Source organism: Ursus americanus, chromosome X, assembly GCF_024610735.1.
Source record: "Ursus americanus isolate L20-20 chromosome X, mUrsAme1.1.p, whole genome shotgun sequence".
Lineage (NCBI taxonomy): Eukaryota > Metazoa > Chordata > Mammalia > Carnivora > Ursidae > Ursus > Ursus americanus.
In genome coordinates, this window is record NC_142164.1 from 76910926 (window position 1) to 76930852 (window position 19927).

Here is a 19927-nt window from a genome sequence, read left to right on the forward strand (position 1 = left end):
AGAATACCCCACCCTTCTGGTCTGGAGTCTGCTTTCCATGCCTGTGTGGGCCTATCCCAGAGTCTGTCCACCTGAGAGCAGACCACATCACAGTAGTGTTTACCCATAAGCAAAGGGGTGGACAAAGGGTCACTGTTTGTGGATCATGGAAATCAGTAGAATAGGGTGTGGACAGAATTTGGTCGTGTGACTAGGACTTTGGACATGTACTCAAGGCAGCTACAAGTGCAAGATGGAGGCAGAAATGGGAAGAGAAGGGAGGCTGACTGGGTAGAGTACCTCCATTTGTACTCTTCTCCCAGGCTCCACAAATGCCAGAAGAGGGCTATTTGAATGAATAACTGAGTAAGGGGTTTAATAAGCAAGAATCAATGAACACACACACAGAAACATACACACACATCAACACACATACCATTTTCTATTCCCTTGATCTTTGTCATATCCTTATTTACAAACTGGAAACATTTAAATTCTACTCTTTCTTGTTCATCATCATTTCACCATTTGTGGTAGATTTTACAGGTACTCTGTCTTCTTTCATCTCTCTCTTTCTCTGCTCTTCTCATCCTCTGCAACCCCATACCCCAGTATGCCTATGCCCTGGCCAACTTCATTCAGTCCCAGGGCATCAGCTCCCTGAAGGTGTGGACAAGCCACATGAAGAGGACTATCCAGACGGCTGAAGCCCTGGGTGTTCCCTACGAGCAGTGGAAGGCCCTGAATGAAATTGATGCGGTGAGATGGAGGGGGATGGATTTTCTGATGGTTGTTGGGACTTGACTCTGGGCTTATCCCCTGGATTGCTTCTGCTTTGGCTCCTATGAAAAACATAATTAATGCAACAGATATTCTCAATACCAGCCCTGTACCATATACTGTTCTGCGTGTTGGGATCATGGAGCCCAAACACAGACCATAAATAAGACATTGCATGTCCTATGACAAAAGGTTGTAAAAAGCGAAGTATAAGGGAGATGAGGTTGGAAAGGAAGTCAGCTCAAAGAGTTTTATAATTCACATTGAGGCATTTGGATGCTGCCCTAAAAATGGGAAGCCAATGATGTGGTCTAAGTCAAGGAGAAGTGGCCTGAATGTGATTCATATTCTTAAAAAAAAGACAATTATGTATTGTTTCACTCATATGTAGAATGTAATAAATGAACAAATGAACAAAGGAAAAAGAAGAGATAAAAGAAAAACAGCAAGTTGGTACAGCCACTCTGGAAAACAGTGTGGAGGTCCCTTAAAAAGTTAAAAATGGAGCAACCCTATGACCCAGCAATTTACCCCAAAGATACAGACATAGTGAAGAGAAGGGCCATATGCACCCCAATGTTCATAGCAGCATTGTCCACAGTAGCTAAATTGTGGAAGGAGCTGAGATACCCTTCAACAGATGACTGGATTAAGAAGTTGTGGTCCATATATACAATGGAATATTACTCAGCTATGAAAAAGAACAATTTCTCAACATTTGCTGCAACATGGACGGCACTGGAGGAGATAATGTTAAGTGAAATAAGTCAAGCAGAGAAAGACAATTATCATATGGTTTCTCTCATCTATGGAACATAAGAACTAGGAAGATTGGTAGGAAAAGAAAGGGACAAAGAAAGGGGGGTAAACAGAAGGGGGAATGAAGCATGAGAGACTATGGACTCTGAGAAACAAACTGAGGGCTTCAGAGAGGAGGGAGTGAGAGAATGGGATAGGCTGGTGATGGGTAGTAAGGAGGGCACATATTGCATGGTGCACTGGGTGTTATACGCTATGAATGAATCATGGAACTTTACATCAAAAACCAGGGATGTACTGTATGGTGACTAACATAATATAATAAAAAAATTATTATTAAAAAAACCAGATTCTTGAATAAATAAAAAAAAGACTGGTGGTTGCAAGAAGGAAGGTGGTCAGGGGGATGAGTGAAATAGACACAGCATATTAAGAGTACACCTATCTCTAAGAGCACTGAGAAATGTATAGAATTGTTGAATCATTATATTATACACCTAAAACTAATATGACAGTATATGTTAATTATACTTGATACATTAAATAAATAAATAAATAAATAAATAAATAAATAAATAAATAAGACCCTTCTGGTCATGTGTGGAAACTAGGTAGGAAGAGGGCCAGAATAAGCATGTAGATCAGTATGGGGATGGCTGCATTAATTCAGGCAAGAGGTTAGAATGGACCAGAGTAGTGGCATTGGAGATGGAGTGAAAAGGAAAGACCATCTGACCCTCATGACATGGCAGTCTTGCTTCAGAATCAGGTTTTCCCATATGCTCTTTGCAAAGACACCCCCCCCCCATTGTCTCACCCGAACTATAGGTATATTGACATCAGTTAGCAGTCCACAGGTTATGATTGTTAGACCTAAAAGTAAAAGTTTTATCACAAGAATAGGTAACTTGCATGTAGTTAGGTTAACTTTCTTGCCTGGTAGATATATTTCAATAATACAGAGAAGTATATGTGTGTCTACATACATAGACATGTCCTAGCTGCAGGTGTAGAGAAATATGGATATTTAGAAAAGGAATATATAGTATTGTCCTACGTATCACATATAGTTGCTATAAAATACATTAAGGCAAATATATAAACCCTTCATCATAAGAGATCAGTCACTACTTGTTTCTGGCTCACTTGTGGTATAAACATTTATTGGATACCTAATTTGTTTCAGGCTCTGGGGTGGTGCTGGAGAGAGATTGATTCTTGCCTCAACTGAATTTTCAGTCAAAACAGGGTAGATAGAAAAAAAAAACAGAGGAATACAAAACAGCATGTGTGATATAGTCTCTAATAGGGTAGGCCATGGATGCAGAGATGTCAGGGCAGGACATCTGACCCAGCCAGGATCTGCCTGGAGGAAGTGATGCCTAGCTGAGAGTTAATTAACAGTGAGTCAGGTAGAGAGGATCAGGAATCGTATGTCAGGCAGAAAGCCGCATAAACAAAGGTTGTGAGAGTGTGTGTGTGTGTGTGTGTGTGTGTGTGTGTGTGTGTGTAAAACTGCTAAGATTGTAGCAGTAGAGACAGGAAAGAAAAAGAAATAGATTTTTAAGAAATTTAGCAGATAGAATTACAGAAATTTGCTCTAGGGAGGAGTAAGGAAGAAGTAATAATTTATAATGATGCCTAAGTTTCTGGGTTATTTTCCATGATCAATAATATATTAATAATTAGTCACATTAATTGAGTCTTTAAAATGTGCCTTGTACATTCTGTGCTAGTTTCTTTTACATATATTATTTCTAATATTCAAAACACTTTGTGAGGTAGTTGTAATTCTCATTTTTCAGACGAGGAAAATAAAATTCAAAGAGGTTAGGAAATTTGCCTTAAGTCAATAAGTCAGTGGTCATTTCCACAGGCAACAGGCTCCCCACATGACTCAAAATAGAAAGTCGAAACCAACCTGGAAGGATCTTGTATATCCAGTAGAGTGCACTTTCTCCCATGGACAGTGTCAGCAGAGAAATTTGACACTGCAGATCTGTTTGTGGGCTATGGCGGGGTGAACTTCACCCGTAAAGAAAGGCTGGTATATGATTCAAAAGACAACCAGAGCCTGTTGCTCCCTTAAAGGAAAGTCTAATTGGAATCCACACAACCAAAGGAAACCTTATAACCACAACATTGCTTCCCACCCCAACTCCCATCAGCCACCTCACTTCTAGGGATTTTTCAGTGAACTTGGGAAGCTCTTGTATGCTCCTGAGGAACTCATTCTCTGAGCTCTGGATTCCTTCTTTGGGTGAGGATACTATATCTCTTCAAAGTCCCACTCTGAAACTGTTAGGAATTTATTAATTCTTGTCTTCTGAGATGTCTGTGGATACCTGTTTCTTTATCTGTCAGAAGTCCTGGAGCATAGGTAGGAGCAGAGGGGTGGAAAATGCTATAAAATGGGAGAGGACTGCTATGTGTGTGCATGCATGTATGTGCTTGTATACACAGTCATAGCCACCCACCACAAATATGCTTATACTCACAGACATACATTTCATAGACACATTGACCTGTTAGTCTAACATAGGATCCCTTTCAGACACATCTACCAGTCTACACCTGCACCATGCATGCACACACATGCACACTCACAGACACACTTAGACATACATATAGACACACTTACCATAGACACACAAGCAATCTTTGTATATACCTACATCACACGGACACAGAGGCATACCATGGATGGAAAAGTACATAGTGCAGGTGCATAACCTCAAGCATATTACCACAAATTCACATGACCTCAGGCATAGGCACACAGATACTCACATGTGTACACCTGAGACATAATCATAGACATACATACTCACAGAAACACATGCCACAGACACACTGAGACACACATGAAGAAACAGACCACAAAGAAACTCATGTGTGCATATTCTCAGATGCTCAGACACCCTGTACACATAAACTCACCAAACACACTACAAGTACTGAGACAAATACACAGATACAAGGCATATGTCTTTAAGCATACCAGCATGATACACATACACACACAAACACAGTCTCAAATGCTTAAGCCCATGTATTTATAATATAAATACTTAAATGTACAATGTACATCTACAAACCTATTGGGGTAATCACAGAGAAACACCACACACAGGTGCCCACCTTATACTATATACTCAAACTGAACACACCTGTACACATGCACACACCCACATCCACACATCCATACACCTCGTGCACAGACACACACACATGCAGTCAGACAGTAGGCACAAACTTACAGCTATGTTCACAGAAAACCAGGTGCTTGTGTGCTGTTGTTCCATAATCATTGGCCTCAGAATTATTGTAAGAGCTGTATGGATTTCACCTTGTGAATACTTTTGTCCCCAAATAATTTTTCTCAGGGCGTCTGTGAGGAGATGACCTATGAAGAAATCCAGGAACACTACCCTGAAGAATTTGCACTACGGGACCAAGATAAATATCGCTACCGCTATCCCAAGGGAGAGGTAAGGTTTGGAGGGGTTGCCTGACTCCTAGAACTCCTCCCAGTATCTTCATTCCAACAGCCAGAATTCTATAGTTCCCTGGACAGCTTTAGAAGCAGAATAAAGCATATTTTGTAGCACCTGCCATCCCACAAGGCACATGATAATCTAGCTCTTGGCTGTCTCTGCTTCATAGCTATCGGCAACAGATTCCTCTTTTATTAAAACTAAATAATTGACTCCTTATTTCCCACCTACTTTCAGGGGGGTTTCATCCTAGATTTTGACTATGGTATCCTTTCACTAAAGACACCTGAAGTAGTTCAACATACTCCTAACATTTTATTACCAAGTTGCCTAAAGATCCAGTCTCTCTAGACAGTGGGTTAGAGGCCCAAGGGACAATCGCTAATAGCTTAACCAAATTCTTTGCCACCACATGAATGAGACCATCAGTTCCCCAATTACCATATCAGGTGGATCCTCACTGCTTTCAACCCAGCAGCTTCATTTATCCAGTTCCACATCTTAAAGTATTTATTAGCCATACTCCATTTTTTATATACATTCCTGAGAATACCAGAGAAAGTAAAACGATAGATATTCTGTTACAAAGCAATTGCACACTTTTATCCTCATCCACAAAAATGACATTATAAAGTCAGTCTGAGTTTGCCTTTATTTTCCCTTATATATTTTGAGGCTATGTTATTACAGGAATACAAATGTAAAGCAATTATATCTTCTTAATGAATTGCATATTTTATTATGAATAATAATATTTTCCACTAATAATGTTTTTCTTTGCCTGAAAGTGTATTTTATCTAATATTAATATAGCTATACAATTGTTTTCTGGTTAATCTTTGCCTAGTTCATCTTTATTTAGTCATTTACTTTCAACTTCTATTGGTATTTTTGTTTTATGTCTCTTCGAAACATTATATAATTCCTTTTTTAGAAGACTTATTTATTTTATTTTAGAGATATAGAGAGCACGAGCAAGGGGAGGGACAGAAGGAGAGAGAAAGAGAGAGGAAGAGAACACTCCCCACTGAGCATGGAAACCAACATGGGGCTCAATCCCATCAACCAGAGACCATGAACTCAGCCAAAATCAAAAGTCACATGCCAAACTGAATAAGCCACCCAGGCGCCCCAAATTAGTTGTTGTTTTTTAAACAAATTTTTATTAGGTTATGTTAGTACCATACAGTACAATTCTAGTTTTGATGTAATGCTCCATGATTCATTACTGCATATAACACCCAGTGCACCATGCAATACGTGCACTCCTTAACACCCATCACCGGCCTATCCCAAACCCCCACCCCTCTCTGAAGCCCTCGGTTTTTTCCCCAAAGTCCATAGTATCTCATGGTTCATTCCCCCTTCTGTTTATCCCCGCTTCATTCTCCCCTTCCTTCTCCTACCGGACTTCCTATTACTTATGTTCCATTAATGAGTGAAACCATATGATAATTGTCTTTCTCTGCTTGGCTTATTTCGCTTAGCATTATCTCCTCCCGTCTCGTCCATGTTGCAGCAAATGTTGATAATCATTCTTTTTGATGGCTGAGTAATATTCCATTGTATATATGGACAATACCTTCTTAATCCAGTCATCTGTTGAAGGGCATCTCAGCTCCTTCCACAATTTAGCTATTGTGGACAATGTAGCTATGAACATTGGGGTGCATATGGCCCTTCTTTTTACTATGTCTGTATCTTTGGGGTAAATACCTAGTAATGAAATTGCTGGGTCATAGGGTAACTCTATTTTTAACTTTTTGAGGGACTCCACACTGTTTTCCAAAGTAGCTGTACCAACTTGCATTCCCACCAATAGTGTAAGAGGGATCCCCTTTCTCCACATCCTCTCCAACATTTGTTGTTTCTCGCCTTGTCAATTTTTGCCATTCTAACTGGCGTAAGGTGGTATCTCAAAGTGGTCTTGATTTGAATTTCCCTGATGGCTATTGATTTTGAACATTTTTCCATGTGTCTGTTTGCCATTTGTATGTCTTCATCGGAAAAGTATCTGTTCATATCTTCTGCCCATTTATTGATTTGATTATTTGTTTCTCGTGTATTGAGTTTGAGAAGTTCTTTGATATCTTGGATAAAAATCTTTTATCTATAGTATCATTTACAAATATCTTCTCCCATTCCATGGGCTGCCTCTTAGTTTTTTTGACTGTTTCCTTGGCTGCGCAGAAGTTTTTGATCTTGATGATGTCCGACAAGTTCATATTTTCCTTTGTTTCTCTTGCCTTTGGAGATGTGTCATGAAAAAGGTGGTTGTGGCCGATGTCGTAGAGGTTGCTTCCTATGCTCTCCTCTAGGATTTTGATGGATTCCTGTCTCACATCGAGGTCTTTCATCCATTTGGAGTTTATTTTTGTGTATGGTGTGAGATAGTGGTCAAGTTTCATTCTTTTGCATGTAGCTGGCCAAATTTCCCAGCACCATTTATTGAAGAGACCGTCATTTTTCCACTGAATTTTTTTCCTGTTTTGTCAAAGATTAGTTGCCCAAAGAGCCGAGGGTCCATTTCTGGGTTCTCTATTCTATTCCATTGCTCTATGTGTCTGTTTTTGTGCCAGTACCATGCTGTCTTTGTGATCACAGCTTTGTAGTACGGCTTGAAATCAGGCATCGTGATGCCCCCGGTTTTGTTTTTCCTTTTCAACAGTTCCTTGGCAATTCGGGGCCTTTTCTGGTTCCACACAAATTTAAGGGCTGTTTGTTCCAGTACTTTGAAAAATGTCATTGGTATTTTTATCGGGATGGCATTGAAAGTGTAGATTGCTCTGGGCAGCATAGACATTTTAAGTATGTTAATTCTTCCAATCCATGAGCATGGAATATTTTTCTTTTTGTGTCTTCTTCAATGTCTTTCAAGAGTGATTTATAGTTTCTAGAATATAGGTCCTTTACGTCTCTGGTTAAGTTAATTTCAAGGTAACATATGATTTTTGGTGCTATTGTAAATGGGATGGATTCCCTAATTTCTCTATCTTCAGTCTCATTATTCGTGTATAGAAATGTAATTGATTTCTGAGCATTGATTTTGTATCCCACCACGTTACTGAATTGCTCTGTAGCTTCTAATAGTTTGGGAGTGGATTCTTTTGGGTTTTCCATACAGAATATCATGTCATCTGCAAAGAGAGACATTTTGACTTCTTCATGCCAATTTGTATAACTTTATCCCTTTCTGTTGTCTGATTGCTGTTGCAAGGACTTCTAGTATTATGTTGAATAATAGTGGCGAGAGTGGGCATCCTTGTCATGTTCCTGATCTTAAGGGAAAGGCTTCCAGCTTTTTCCCATTGAGAATGATATTTGCTGTAGGATTTTCATAGATGGTTTTTATGAGATTGAGGAATGTATCCTCTATCACTACACTCTGAAGAGTTTTAATCAGGAAAGGATGCTGTATTTTGTCAAATGCTTTTTCTGCATCTATTGAGAGAATCATATGATTTTTGAATTTTTCTTTCTGGATTAAACCTATGACACTGATTGATTTGCGAATGTTGTACCACCCTTGCATCCCAGGGATGAATCCCACTTGGTCATGATGGATAATCCTTTTAATGTACTGTTGGATTCTAGTAGCCAGGATCTTGTTGGGGATTTTGGCGTCCATATTCATGATGGAAATCGGTCTGTAATTCTCCTTTTTGATGGGGTCTTTGCCTGGTTTGGGGATCAAGGTAATATTGGCCTTATAGAATGAGTTTGGTAGCTTTCCTTCTGTTTCCATTTTTTGAAATAGCTTTAGGAGAATAGGTATTATTTCTTCTTTGGATGTTTGGTAGATTTCCCCAGGAAAAACGTCCAAGCCTGGAGTTTTGTTACTTGGAAGTTTGTTTATCACTGACTTAATCTCTTCATAATTAATTGGCCTATTTACAAAATCAATTTCTTCCTGTTTCAGTCTTGGTAGTTTATAGGTTTCCAGGAAGGCCTCCATCTCTTCCAGATTGCTTAATTTATTGGCAAAAAGCTGTTGATAAAAGTTTCTAATAATCCTTCCAATTTCATTGTTGCTGGTTGTGACCTCTCCTTTTTCATTCATAATTTCATTAATTTGGGCCCTTGCTCTATTCTTTTGGGTAAGTCTTGCCAGTGGTCTGTCAATGTTATTGATTATCTAAAAGAACCAGCTTCTAGGTCTGTTGATTTGCTGTACTATACTCCTGGTTTCTAATTCATTGATTTCATCTCTAATCTTGGTCAACGGCTTCCTCCTGTGTGGATTGGGTCTGTCCCTCTGTTGTTGCTCCAGCTTTTTGAGGTGAGAATATAAAAACTGCATTTTAGATTTTTCTATTCTTTTAGTGAGGCTTGGATGGCTATGTATTTTCCCCTTAGACTGCCTTTGCAGTATCTCATAGGTTTTGGACCATTGTGTTTTCATTCTCGTTGGTCTCCATAAATTGTTTAAATTGATTTTTGATTTCCTGGTTTATCGAGTCATTCCTGAGCAGGATGGTTCTTAGTCTCCAAGTGTTTAAGTTTCTTCCAAATTTTTCCTTGTGGTTGAGTTCCAATTTCAAAGCGTTGTGGTCTGAGAATATGCAGGGATAAATTTCAGTCTTTTGGTATCGGTTGAGACCTGTTTTGGGACCCAGAGCATGGTTATTCTTGAGAATGTTCCATGGGCATTAGAATAGAAATATTATTCTTTGGTTCTGGGGTGTAGTGTTCTGTATATATCTATGAGGTCCAACTTGTTGAGTATGGCATTCAAAGCTCTTGTTTCTATGTTGGTTTTCTGCTTAGGTGCTCTCTCTATTCCTTGTAGTAGAGTGCTGAGGTCCCCTACTATTAACGTATTTTTATGCATATGTCTCTTTATTCTGGTTAAGAGTTGGCTTGTGTATCTCGCTGCTCCCCTGGTGGGGCATAGATATTTATAATTGTCATATCCACTTGTTGGATACATCCTTTAAGTATAATAGAGTGCCCTTCTGTATCCCTAACTATAGACTTTAGTTTAAAATCCCATCTGTCTGATATGAGAATTGCTACCCCAGGTTTCTTTTGAGGTCCATTGACATGAAAGATGGTATTCCATCCTTTTACTTTCAGTCTTATTGTATCTTTAGGTTCAAAATGAGTATTGTAGACTGCAAATGGATGGGTCATGTCTTTTTATCCAATCTAAAACCCTGTGGTGTATTATGGGAGCATTTAGTCCATTTACATTGAAACTGATTATTGAGAGATATGATTTTAATGATGCCATGTTGCCAGTAATGTCTTTGTTTCTTTCGATTGTGGCTTTCTGTTCTGTATCACTCTTGGAGGCTTTTTACTTTTATAGAACCCCCCCTTAGTATCTCCTGTAGGGCTGGTTTCGTGGTTATGAAATTGGTCAATGACTGGCGATTCTGGAAGGTCTTTATTTCTCCATCAATTCTGAATGACAGCCTTGCTGGATAAAGAATCCTTTGTTGTATGTTTTCTCTGAAAAACCTTTAAAAATCCCCCCCAACCCTTTCTCTCTTTACAGGTCTGTGTAGACAGGTCTGACATAATTCTGATGCCTTTGCCTTGGTACGTGAGAAATTTCTCTGCTCTGGCCACTTTCAACACTGTATCCTTGGATCCAATATTTGCGAATTGCACTATGACGTGACGTGGCATAGGTTTGTCGTGGTTGAGCTTGGGAGGGGTCCTCTCTGCCTCTTGGACATGAATGTTTGTTTCCTTTGCTAGATTAGGGAAGATTTCAGTTACAATTTGTTCAAATATCTCTTCTAGACCTCTGTTTTTCTGCCCCTCTTCGGGGATGCTGATGATTCTGTCATTGGAACGTTTCATTGAGTCAGTAATCTCCTGTAACCTACATTCTTGACCGTGGATTTTTTTAAGTCCGGATTCTATTTTAGCTTTCTCTTCTACTAACCCATCCTCCAATTTGCTGATACATTCTTCTGCCTCATTCACCCTGGCCATCAGAGCCTCTAGTTTTGCCTGCATTTGGCTCATAGAATTTTTAATTTCTGCCAGATTCGCTCTCATTTCCGCCCTTAGAGATTCTGTATTCTCATTAACATTTTTGTTAATACTTTTTTCAAGTCTACACATCATCTTGACCATTGTTACTCTGAATTCCATTTCTGATAATTTAGTTATATCCATATGCATTAGTTCTGTGGCAGAGGCCACAGGGTCATTGTCTTTTCTTTGCTGGGGGGATTTCTCCTTGTCATTCTGATGAGGAGAGGTTGCGGGTTTATCCTGAGCCCAAATTATTGACCAGGACCCAGGCAATGTGCACTTGTTTTATAGGGATCTTAGGGATGTGGGCTTCTTGATTTTTCAGACTGCCTTCTGGGGGATGGGCCTGCCACACAGATTCTCAGGCAACCCTGTTTGGGTAGAGTCTCCGTGTCCCCTGCGAGGGGAGATGGGGATGGGCACACTGTGGGGCAGTATTTCCAGGCTTTTGTTCTCTGGCGGCTTTCCCTGGCGGTTTGCTGCACCTCTACTGAGAGTCAGAGCAGCAGTAGCCGAATCTCAGCCTCTGTCTCAGAACAGAGGAATCGTGGACCATTCTCCACTGATGTCTGGTCACTTTAACTCTGTTTCTGTTGGTGCTGCTCAACCCTGCAGCGTCCAGGGATGTGCGCCACACACCTGGCGTCCCAGCCCTCACTTCCAGGTCCGGCCTGTCTCTGTCCTTTGTGTTTTTAACACCGCCAGCCATCAGCCGCCTGCCACCCCATGGTCTCCGGAGCTCCCGGTCTCAGTCTGGTTCCAGTGAGCACACTGGAGCTCCATTTCAGTCAGGTCACGCGTGTTCCCTGGCTCAGGGTCTCAGTCTGCTCTCTCGCGGTTTCGGGTCCGCGAGTCCGCTTGCTCCCCCGTGCAGGTGGCTACCACTTCCCTGCACCCAAACGTGGCAGCTCCCTCCCCCTTCCATTTATCTTCCAATATCTGTGCGCGGTTTCACAGCTCCCCGCTTCGTACTTCAATACTAAGCACTGGAGTTGTTCATTTGTAGAGATCCAGATGTATCTTCCTGCGTCTCAGGCTGATTCCGTGGATGTTTAGGATGGTCTGGTACCTATCAAACTCAACTTAGGGGACCAGCTGAAAAAGGGGTCCCTTACTCCTCTGCCATCTAAACCGACCCCCTGAAATGCAACTGATTTCTGAGGTTTGATTTGGTATCCTGCCACATTACTGAATTGCTCTATCACTTCTAGTAGTATGGGAGTGGAGTCTTTTGTGTTTTCCATATAGAATATCATGTCATCTGGGAAGAGAGTCAGTTTGACCTCTTCCTTGCCAATTTGGACACCTTTTATCCCTTTTTGTTGTCTGATTGCTGTTGCAAGGACTTCTAGTACTATGTTGAATAATAATGGTGAGAGTGGTCATCATTGTCGTGTTCCTGATCTTAAAGTAAAGGCTTTCAGCTTTTCCCCATTGGGAATGATATTCACTGTAGGCTTTTTGTAGATGGTTTTTAAGAAATTGAGGGATGTACCCTCTATCCCTACGCTCTGAAGGGTTTTAATCAGGAAAGGATGCTGTATTTTGTCAAATGCTTTTTCTGCATCTATTGAGAGGATCATATGGTTCTTGACTCTTTTCTTGTGTTACGATCTATCACACTGTTTGATTTGCGAATGTTGAACCACACTTGCATCCCAGGTATGAATCCCACTTGGTCATGATGGATAATCCTTTTAATGTACTGTTAGATCCTATTAGCTAGAATGTTGTTGAGAATTTTGGCATCCAAATTCATCAGGAATATCGGTCTGTAATTCTCCTTTGTGATGGGGTCTATGCCTGGTTTGGGGATCAAGGTAATACTGGCCTCATAGAATGAGTTTGGTAGTTTTCCTTCTGTTTCTATTTTTTGAAACAGCTTGAAGAGAATGGGTATTATTTCTTCTTTTAATGGTTGGTAGAATTCCCCGGGGAATCCGTCAGGCCCTGGACTCGTTTTGGGGGAGCTTTTTGATCACTGCTTCAGCCTGTTCATAATTAATCAGTCTGTTTAAAAAATCAATTTCTTCCTGGTTCAGTCTTGGTGGTTTATTGGTTTCCAGGAAGGCATCTATTTCTTCCATGTTGTTCAATTTATTGGCATAACGTTGTTGATAGAAGTTTCTAATTATCCTTCCTATTTCATTTGTGTTGGTCGTGATCTCTCCCCTTTCATTCATAATTTTATTAATTTGGGTCCTTTCTCTATTCTTTTGAATAAGTCTGGCCAGTGGCTTATCAATCTTATTTATTCTTTCAAAGAAGAAGCTTCTAGTTCTGTTGATCTGCTCTACTGTGCTCCTGGTTTCAAATTCATTGATCTCTTCTCTAATATATATATATATATATTCCTGTGGATATATACAGTATATATAGAAATGTATATATATGTATATATTTCTAGTTTACACTTCTACTAAGGATGTAACCCTTTGAGTGTCTCAGATTTATGTGAAAATTTTAGTCCCAATTCTCCACCTCGTGAACACCTAAGGCCTTGTTTCCTGTCTCTATAAGGTTTTAAAATCTCAAGCTTCTGAGATACTGTGATTGAGAAATGCTCCCAGGGCTGTTGTGGCTTCTACATCCACTCACCACTCTTTTTTTTTTCAATTTTTTCTTCATTTTGGAACCCTACATTCATGTTTTCCTTTATTTTGTTGAAAGGTCAGCAGTGGGGGTGCCTGGGTGGCTCAGTCATTAAGTGTCTGCCTTCGGCTCAGGTCATGATACCAGGGTCCTGGGATCGAGCCCCACATCGGGCTCCCTGCTCAGTGGGAAGCCTGCTTCTTCCTCTCCCTCTGCCCCTGCTTGTGTTCCCTATCTTGCTGTCTCTCTCTCTGTGTCAAATAAATAACTAAAATCTTAAAGAAAAAAAAAGAAAAGAAAGGTCCGCTGTGCAAACATTTATTTTATCTAGTTTTTCTAGGAATTTTATTTTAAGGAGGAAAAATACTATTTTTATTTATTTATTTATTTTTATTATGTTCAGTTAGCCAACATATAGTACATCATTAGTCTTGGATGAAGTGTTCAGTGATTCAGTAGTTGCATATAACACCCAGGGCTCATCACAACACGTGCCCTTAATAGCTATCACCAATTTACCCCCTCTCCCACCAGGGGAGGAGGGGCCCCTCTGTAACCCTCAGTTTGTTTCCCTGAGTCCATTTGCATCGACATGGATGGAATTGGATGGAATTATGCTAAGCGAAATAAGTCAAGCAGAGAAAGACAATTATCATATGGTTTCACTCATATGTGGAACATAAGGGATAGTGCAGAGGACCACAGGGGAAGGGAGGGAAAACTGAATGGGAAGAAATCTAGGAATTTTATATTGAGACATTTTGTTATTATTGTTCCTTGGTCCACTGTATTGAATGCTCCCATTTAGTAGATGAGAAACTAAGACACTAAAAAAGAAGTGAGTGGTCCAAGGTCATACTACTGGGTCAACAACTGAACTGGTGCCAGAACCAACTTTTCCTGATTCCTATAAGTTCTTCTCTGGGCAAATCTCTTCATCTACCTTTTTTACCCAAATATTCTGTCATTTTTAGTCCTATGAGGATCTGGTTCAGCGTCTGGAGCCAGTTATAATGGAGCTAGAACGGCAGGAAAATGTACTGGTGATCTGCCATCAGGCTGTCATGCGGTGCCTCCTGGCCTACTTCCTGGATAAGAGCTCAGGTACCACTCTCCTCTCTGTTCCTGGCATAGGGAACTGGATATGATTGGAACCCTGACACCAGCAGTCTGTGGTTTATATCTTAGTGGTTAAGAGCACAGTATCTAGAACAAGAATCCTTGAGGTCAAATTCTTGCTCTGTCACATACTAGCTTTGGTAAATTACTTTAGCCTCTCTGACCTCAATTTCCTCATCTGTAAAATGGGGAGAACAATAATAAAATTTAAATAAATTAACATATGTAAAGAGCTTAGGACAGTTCATGACACATAGTATGGGCTACATAAGTGTTAGCTGCTGTTATTAGTATTAGTATTATTCCGAGTTAATGTTTTCAAAGCCAACCTTAACAGTAAGAATCAACCTGAAAAAGCTGAGACAGTACTTCTCTAAAACATGCTGTCATCAGTTGGTAATGGGACCTTTTGTTGCCTCATGATCCTCATTATAGGTTTCTGTCTTTGCTGTGGGGACAATTTCTCCCCCAAGATAGTGATATTTTCATTTTATTTTTTAAATGATAATTTCTTTTGTAAAAGATATCTAGACATTGTAATTTACAAAGTATCTATACACTGACAACATATGCTGAACTGCAAACTAGGGAAGGGAGCCTAGTAAGGGACTGTTATGTCACTCTTTGGTTTGACAGTCCATTTCTGATGTGGATGCTGAAGCATTAGCATCTCCAGGATACTGTGAGGGTGTGTGAGGACCTTGCAAAGTTATACTTGAAAATTATATTGTGCAATGTCCTGCAGACTTGAGTCTTCTCTACTATGCTAGTTTCCCAAAAAAGGGAACTTGTAATATGGAGTCATCCAAAACTGAAACCTGGGGAACTTGAGAACTTGATATTAGACAAGTCATTTCCTCTGCCTGGTTCTCAGTCTCCTCACTGGAAAGGGGATGGGGTTTGGGGTGAGGGCTTTTGTGCTACTAGATTCCCGATAACTTCCAATCTCTATTGCTTGGTACTGTCTTTGAGACCATGAGGCAAGCACTGTAACCCTGACTGTGCAGATGAGGAAGAGGAGGCTCTGAGAGGTGAAGTGACTTACCCAAGGTTGTGGGGCTTAGAGGTCAGGGAGGGGTGTCAATCTCAGGTGCTTTCCAGAGGACCCCCACCTCAGACATATGTAGATTGAGGGAGGGGCACATGCACCTGTCATTCTCACACTGCTTTACCTACTTCCTACCTTCTTTCATACACAGGTCACATCAGCTGCTCCCAGCTGCCCTGGGAGCTGGGCCAGGCAGTGCTGTGTACATGCTTTTACCCCTATTACTCAGTGAGGACACTTGAGGCCCAGAGAGATGATGTGACTGGGAAAGCAGACCCACAGGACCTCAGAGCTGGGGCATCCTCAGAGTACATCTGTCTAACCCAATCCTGTGCTGTGAGAGGTGGGATCTCTGAGGGCCAGAGAGAGAAAAAGCTGGGCCAAGGTCGCTTGTCCAGGTGGTGGCAGAGCTAGGTCAGAGACCTCAGGCAAGTCACTTCCCTCTCTGAGTCCATTTTGTAATGTGTGCCATGGGGAACAGTGACCCCTGCAGAGTATCAGCAAGGATGGAATGAGATCTTTCACCCAAAGCACCGGGCCCCAGGGCCTGATAATGATGATTATGACAAAGATGAGAAGGAGCAGGATGGATGCCCAGGATATCACCAAACCTGATGTCTCAGGAGGCTGGGAAGGTGGCGGTGGCCTTAAAAGCCCAGGATGAACTTTGGGGACAAGAAAGCTATGAGGGGTTTGGTTCTGGCTCAGTGAAGGGAGATAGTCTAGTGGTAAGGGAAACCTGGGTGGTTGAGGGTGGTTGTTGTTGGAGAGTGGTGAGAGATGGGGGTGTTGCTCCCACAACACCATGAGCCCCTCCAAGGCAGTGGCAGCTGGCTGCAGTGGGCAGAGCATGCATTTAGCCTCAGAAGATCTTAGGTTCAAGCCCCAATGCTGCCACTTCCTGACTGTGACATAGGACAAGTGTCTTTCCTCTCACACCCTTAGTGTCCTCATCTGTGGAATGGGCCTGATCATCTCCTTCTCTCAAGGATGTCTAATAAATGAAAACCTAGGCTCATATAAGAAATGGTACATAAATATTCAAAACAACTTTATAAGTAATAGTCAACAACTGGAAACAAGTGAATCAAAAAATGCTTGTCCATCAAGTATAAGAAAGCACAGGCCTGGGCTGGAAAGAAAACTGTGGTAGCTGCCAAGGTACATGTATACCTATTCAAGGGCCCTGGCACATAACAAGGCCTTGGAAAACACTTGCCAAGACACATTTGTGGACCTTCATGCTAGAAGAGCCTGTGAAAGGCCTGAGGTTGGGGGAAGGAGGGAGGTCTTCCTTGGTCTCATGTTTGCCCTGTGAGTGAGGAGATAAGCCACAACCCAGATGACCAGCCTGTCCCTCCTGAGGAACTCACAGTATGTCCACATTCCCCAAGGCCTTCTTTCCTCTCTGATCTAGAGGCCACCTTTCTGCATTCTTCCTCACTGCCCACCCTGTTCTCAGTAGTGCCCGTTGCAGAGCGTGGGGGAGTGTGACCCTGATGAAGCTGACCATAGGAAGGGGGTATGGAAGAGGAAGCCTGAGGAGCTGGTACCCTCCCCAATACCTTGTCTCTGATGGCTGCTTTCTCCTCCTTTCCAGATGAGCTGCCATATCTCAAGTGTCCTTTGCATACAGTGCTTAAGCTCACACCTGTGGCGTATGGTGAGTGCCCCCACTCTCATCTGAGGAAAGACACATAGAGGGCATGAGCATGCTTCCAGTGCATACCATTTGCCCAGCAGAGTCCTAGGGGAGGTTTCTTGGATGTGTGATTGGATGTCCTGGTGAAGGAAGAATTGGCAGTAATAGGATGAGAATAGGGAAGAACTGAGATAGCCTCTAAATCCAGGGCCTGTCCTACACTTTCTCTGGCTCTACCAAAGTACCAAGAATGGAACACTAACCTGTAGAAGAAGAGGTCCCCGAAGGGAACCAGAGGAATAAGTGTAGGTTGGGCCAATTTGAAGAAAGAGCTCAAAGATTGGCCTGGTCTGTTTAGACTGTCTCTTGGGGCATTAGTTTGTTATGAAATATTCATGAGCAGGGGAGAGAGAGACTCAAATATATTCTGGGGTGTGAATAGGAAAGACAGTGCACTGAAGCCCAGAGTAGGTTGCAATCCACAAGGATGGAGCTAAGGGGGGCTTCCATAGGCATTGGGCCTCCTCTGCCAGCCCCCAGGCCCCAGTGATACCACTCTCCTTTTTCTTCAGGCTCTCAGAACTCCCACGTGACCTTCCACACCTCTGTTGTTGCCATAACCATTTTGTCCTCTAAATAAAATTTACCTGGGACTGATTGCCTTAAGGCAGTGGCCCCAGGACTCTTCCACCACTTCAGCACTTAACACAGATTACCAGGTCCACAGGGCTCCATCACTATTATATAAATTAGATTGCTGTCTCACAGAGCACAAGAGTCGGGGGAGTCCCCAGAGATCATCTATTCTCATCTTCCCATTCACAGTTGAGCAACTGAGGCTCAGAGAAGTCTGAGACTATTAGGGGCAGCTGGGAGAACATCCCTTTGGCTTCTCTTGGACCTGGTGTCTTCCCCATACATCACACAGCTGGTCTACATTCCCCTCCCTACAGAGTAGTCACAATCTGCACACAGTGTGGAGCTCAGGGTAAGGGTGGTGATGGGTGAGGTAGCGAATGACAGCTTAAGGAAGATCTGTGCTTACCTTGGGGGCTTATGGATGGACTGGTTGTTCTTTTCTGAGGCTGCAAAGTGGAGTCCATCTACCTGAACGTAGAAGCCGTAAACACACATCGGGAGAAACCTGAGGTAGGTGAGGGGCTCTGTGGCCTAAGCTGGCACATGGTGAAAACACCCACCTGCACGGAAAGGCCACCCCAATCCCACAGAGCTTGGGTGTTTCATACCAACAGGTAGAATAACCAGCATCCAGAAATGCAGGAACCATGTCTTAGGCCTGAGGTGCCATAGGGATGCAGGGCTAGAACAATCCCATATCCCCAAAGTCCTCAGGTTGAGATTCCCCAGAGGCTTGCCTGAGAAAAGGGTCAGGATCCAGGCCTGGCTGAAGGAGGGGAGCCTGGCAGCGAGGACAAGAGGCAGGGGAGGGGCTGGTGCTCCACAGTGTGAGCTCCTTCCTATTGATCCTGGGCTCTCTCCTCTCAGAATGTGGACATCACCCGAGAACCTGAGGAAGCCCTGGACACTGTCCCTGCCCACTACTGAGCCCTTTCCAAGAAGTCAAACTGCTTTGCTCTCACTGTCTCCCACCTTTAAGAGCTGCTATCCTTGCACTTCTCTTACCTTAAGACCCTGGACTTGGCCTACTGGAAGAGCCCTGCTTCCAGTGAAGAAGCCCTCAGCAGCTCCAAAACAGGTCTTTATTTCTAGCTACAACCAAGGAGCTGTCTAGCTCAGAAAGAAATTTTTTCTTTCTTAATTACTAAACCCTTATCAATAAAGACTTCTCTTGCTGCCTACAAAAGGGGAGAGGAAGTCATTGTGAGGCTTCTCCCAGAGGATCTTCTTAAGATCCCAACCTTGTGAAATGCTTCTGCTGCTGTGGCGTATGGAATGGATGAGGGCTTCCTAGAGGGAAGGGTTCTGGGGTAGCACCTTTAAAGGCGAGGGAGGAGATAGGTCTCTGTGAGTACATATGGGCCTTGTTCCTTGGTGGGCAGCATGGCTGAGGACCTGACACCTTCATTCCTACACTCAGAAGAATCTGTACCTGGACCACAGTGTTCCTTTCTTCTCTAACTCCTGGTGCTATCCTGAGTGATTTCACTGTCCATAAAAATTATCCAAATAATACACTGGCCTCCTAGTACCCTGACCCCCTCAACTCCAGTGATCATTTCCCCCTCAGCCATCCACCCCATGGATCTTAGCATCATCTAGACATCCTGCCCCCAGTATGACTTCTTAAATACAAGGATCCCACTATCTTACCACTGGCCCCCAGTCCTTACAACTCTCTGTGTCATCCACAGGATCCCTAGAAGCATGCCTCCCACATAGTGGGCATGTGAGTAATATTTCTTGAATGAACAATATTTGTTCTTGTACTGCATCAAGAGTATAATCCTTTGATTCCTTCATTGTCTTCCAATCCACCAGTTCTCTTCCTCCTCATTGTTCTACCATCCCTAGCCAGCTTGAATCCTATATTCCATTTCT

At 42.2% G+C, this 19927-nt stretch overlaps 1 protein-coding gene across 10 annotated transcripts in view; it reads left to right on the forward strand.

Annotated features, from left to right (window-relative positions):
- Window positions 1-19927, forward strand: part of PFKFB1 (6-phosphofructo-2-kinase/fructose-2,6-biphosphatase 1) — an 86705-nt gene that overhangs the window by 59353 nt on the left and 7425 nt on the right. For 7 of the 10 annotated variants that reach the window (XR_015723270.1, XR_015723271.1, XM_087859539.1 and 4 more), the window contains 5 exons: window positions 592-738; window positions 4905-5009; window positions 14573-14702; window positions 17366-17428; window positions 18492-18556. Coding sequence is in view for 7 of the 10 variants with exons in the window: in XM_087859539.1 (XP_087715665.1) it covers window positions 592-738; window positions 4905-5009; window positions 14573-14702; window positions 17366-17428; window positions 18492-18556 (510 nt within the window). In the remaining 3 variants the exon portion in view is untranslated. Of the gene's footprint in view, window positions 1-591; window positions 739-4904; window positions 5010-14572; window positions 14703-17365; window positions 17429-18491; window positions 18557-18913; window positions 19821-19927 lie in introns of those variants that run through there. The other 3 variants (XR_015723272.1, XM_087859537.1, XM_045793892.2) reach the window with 2 other exon arrangements.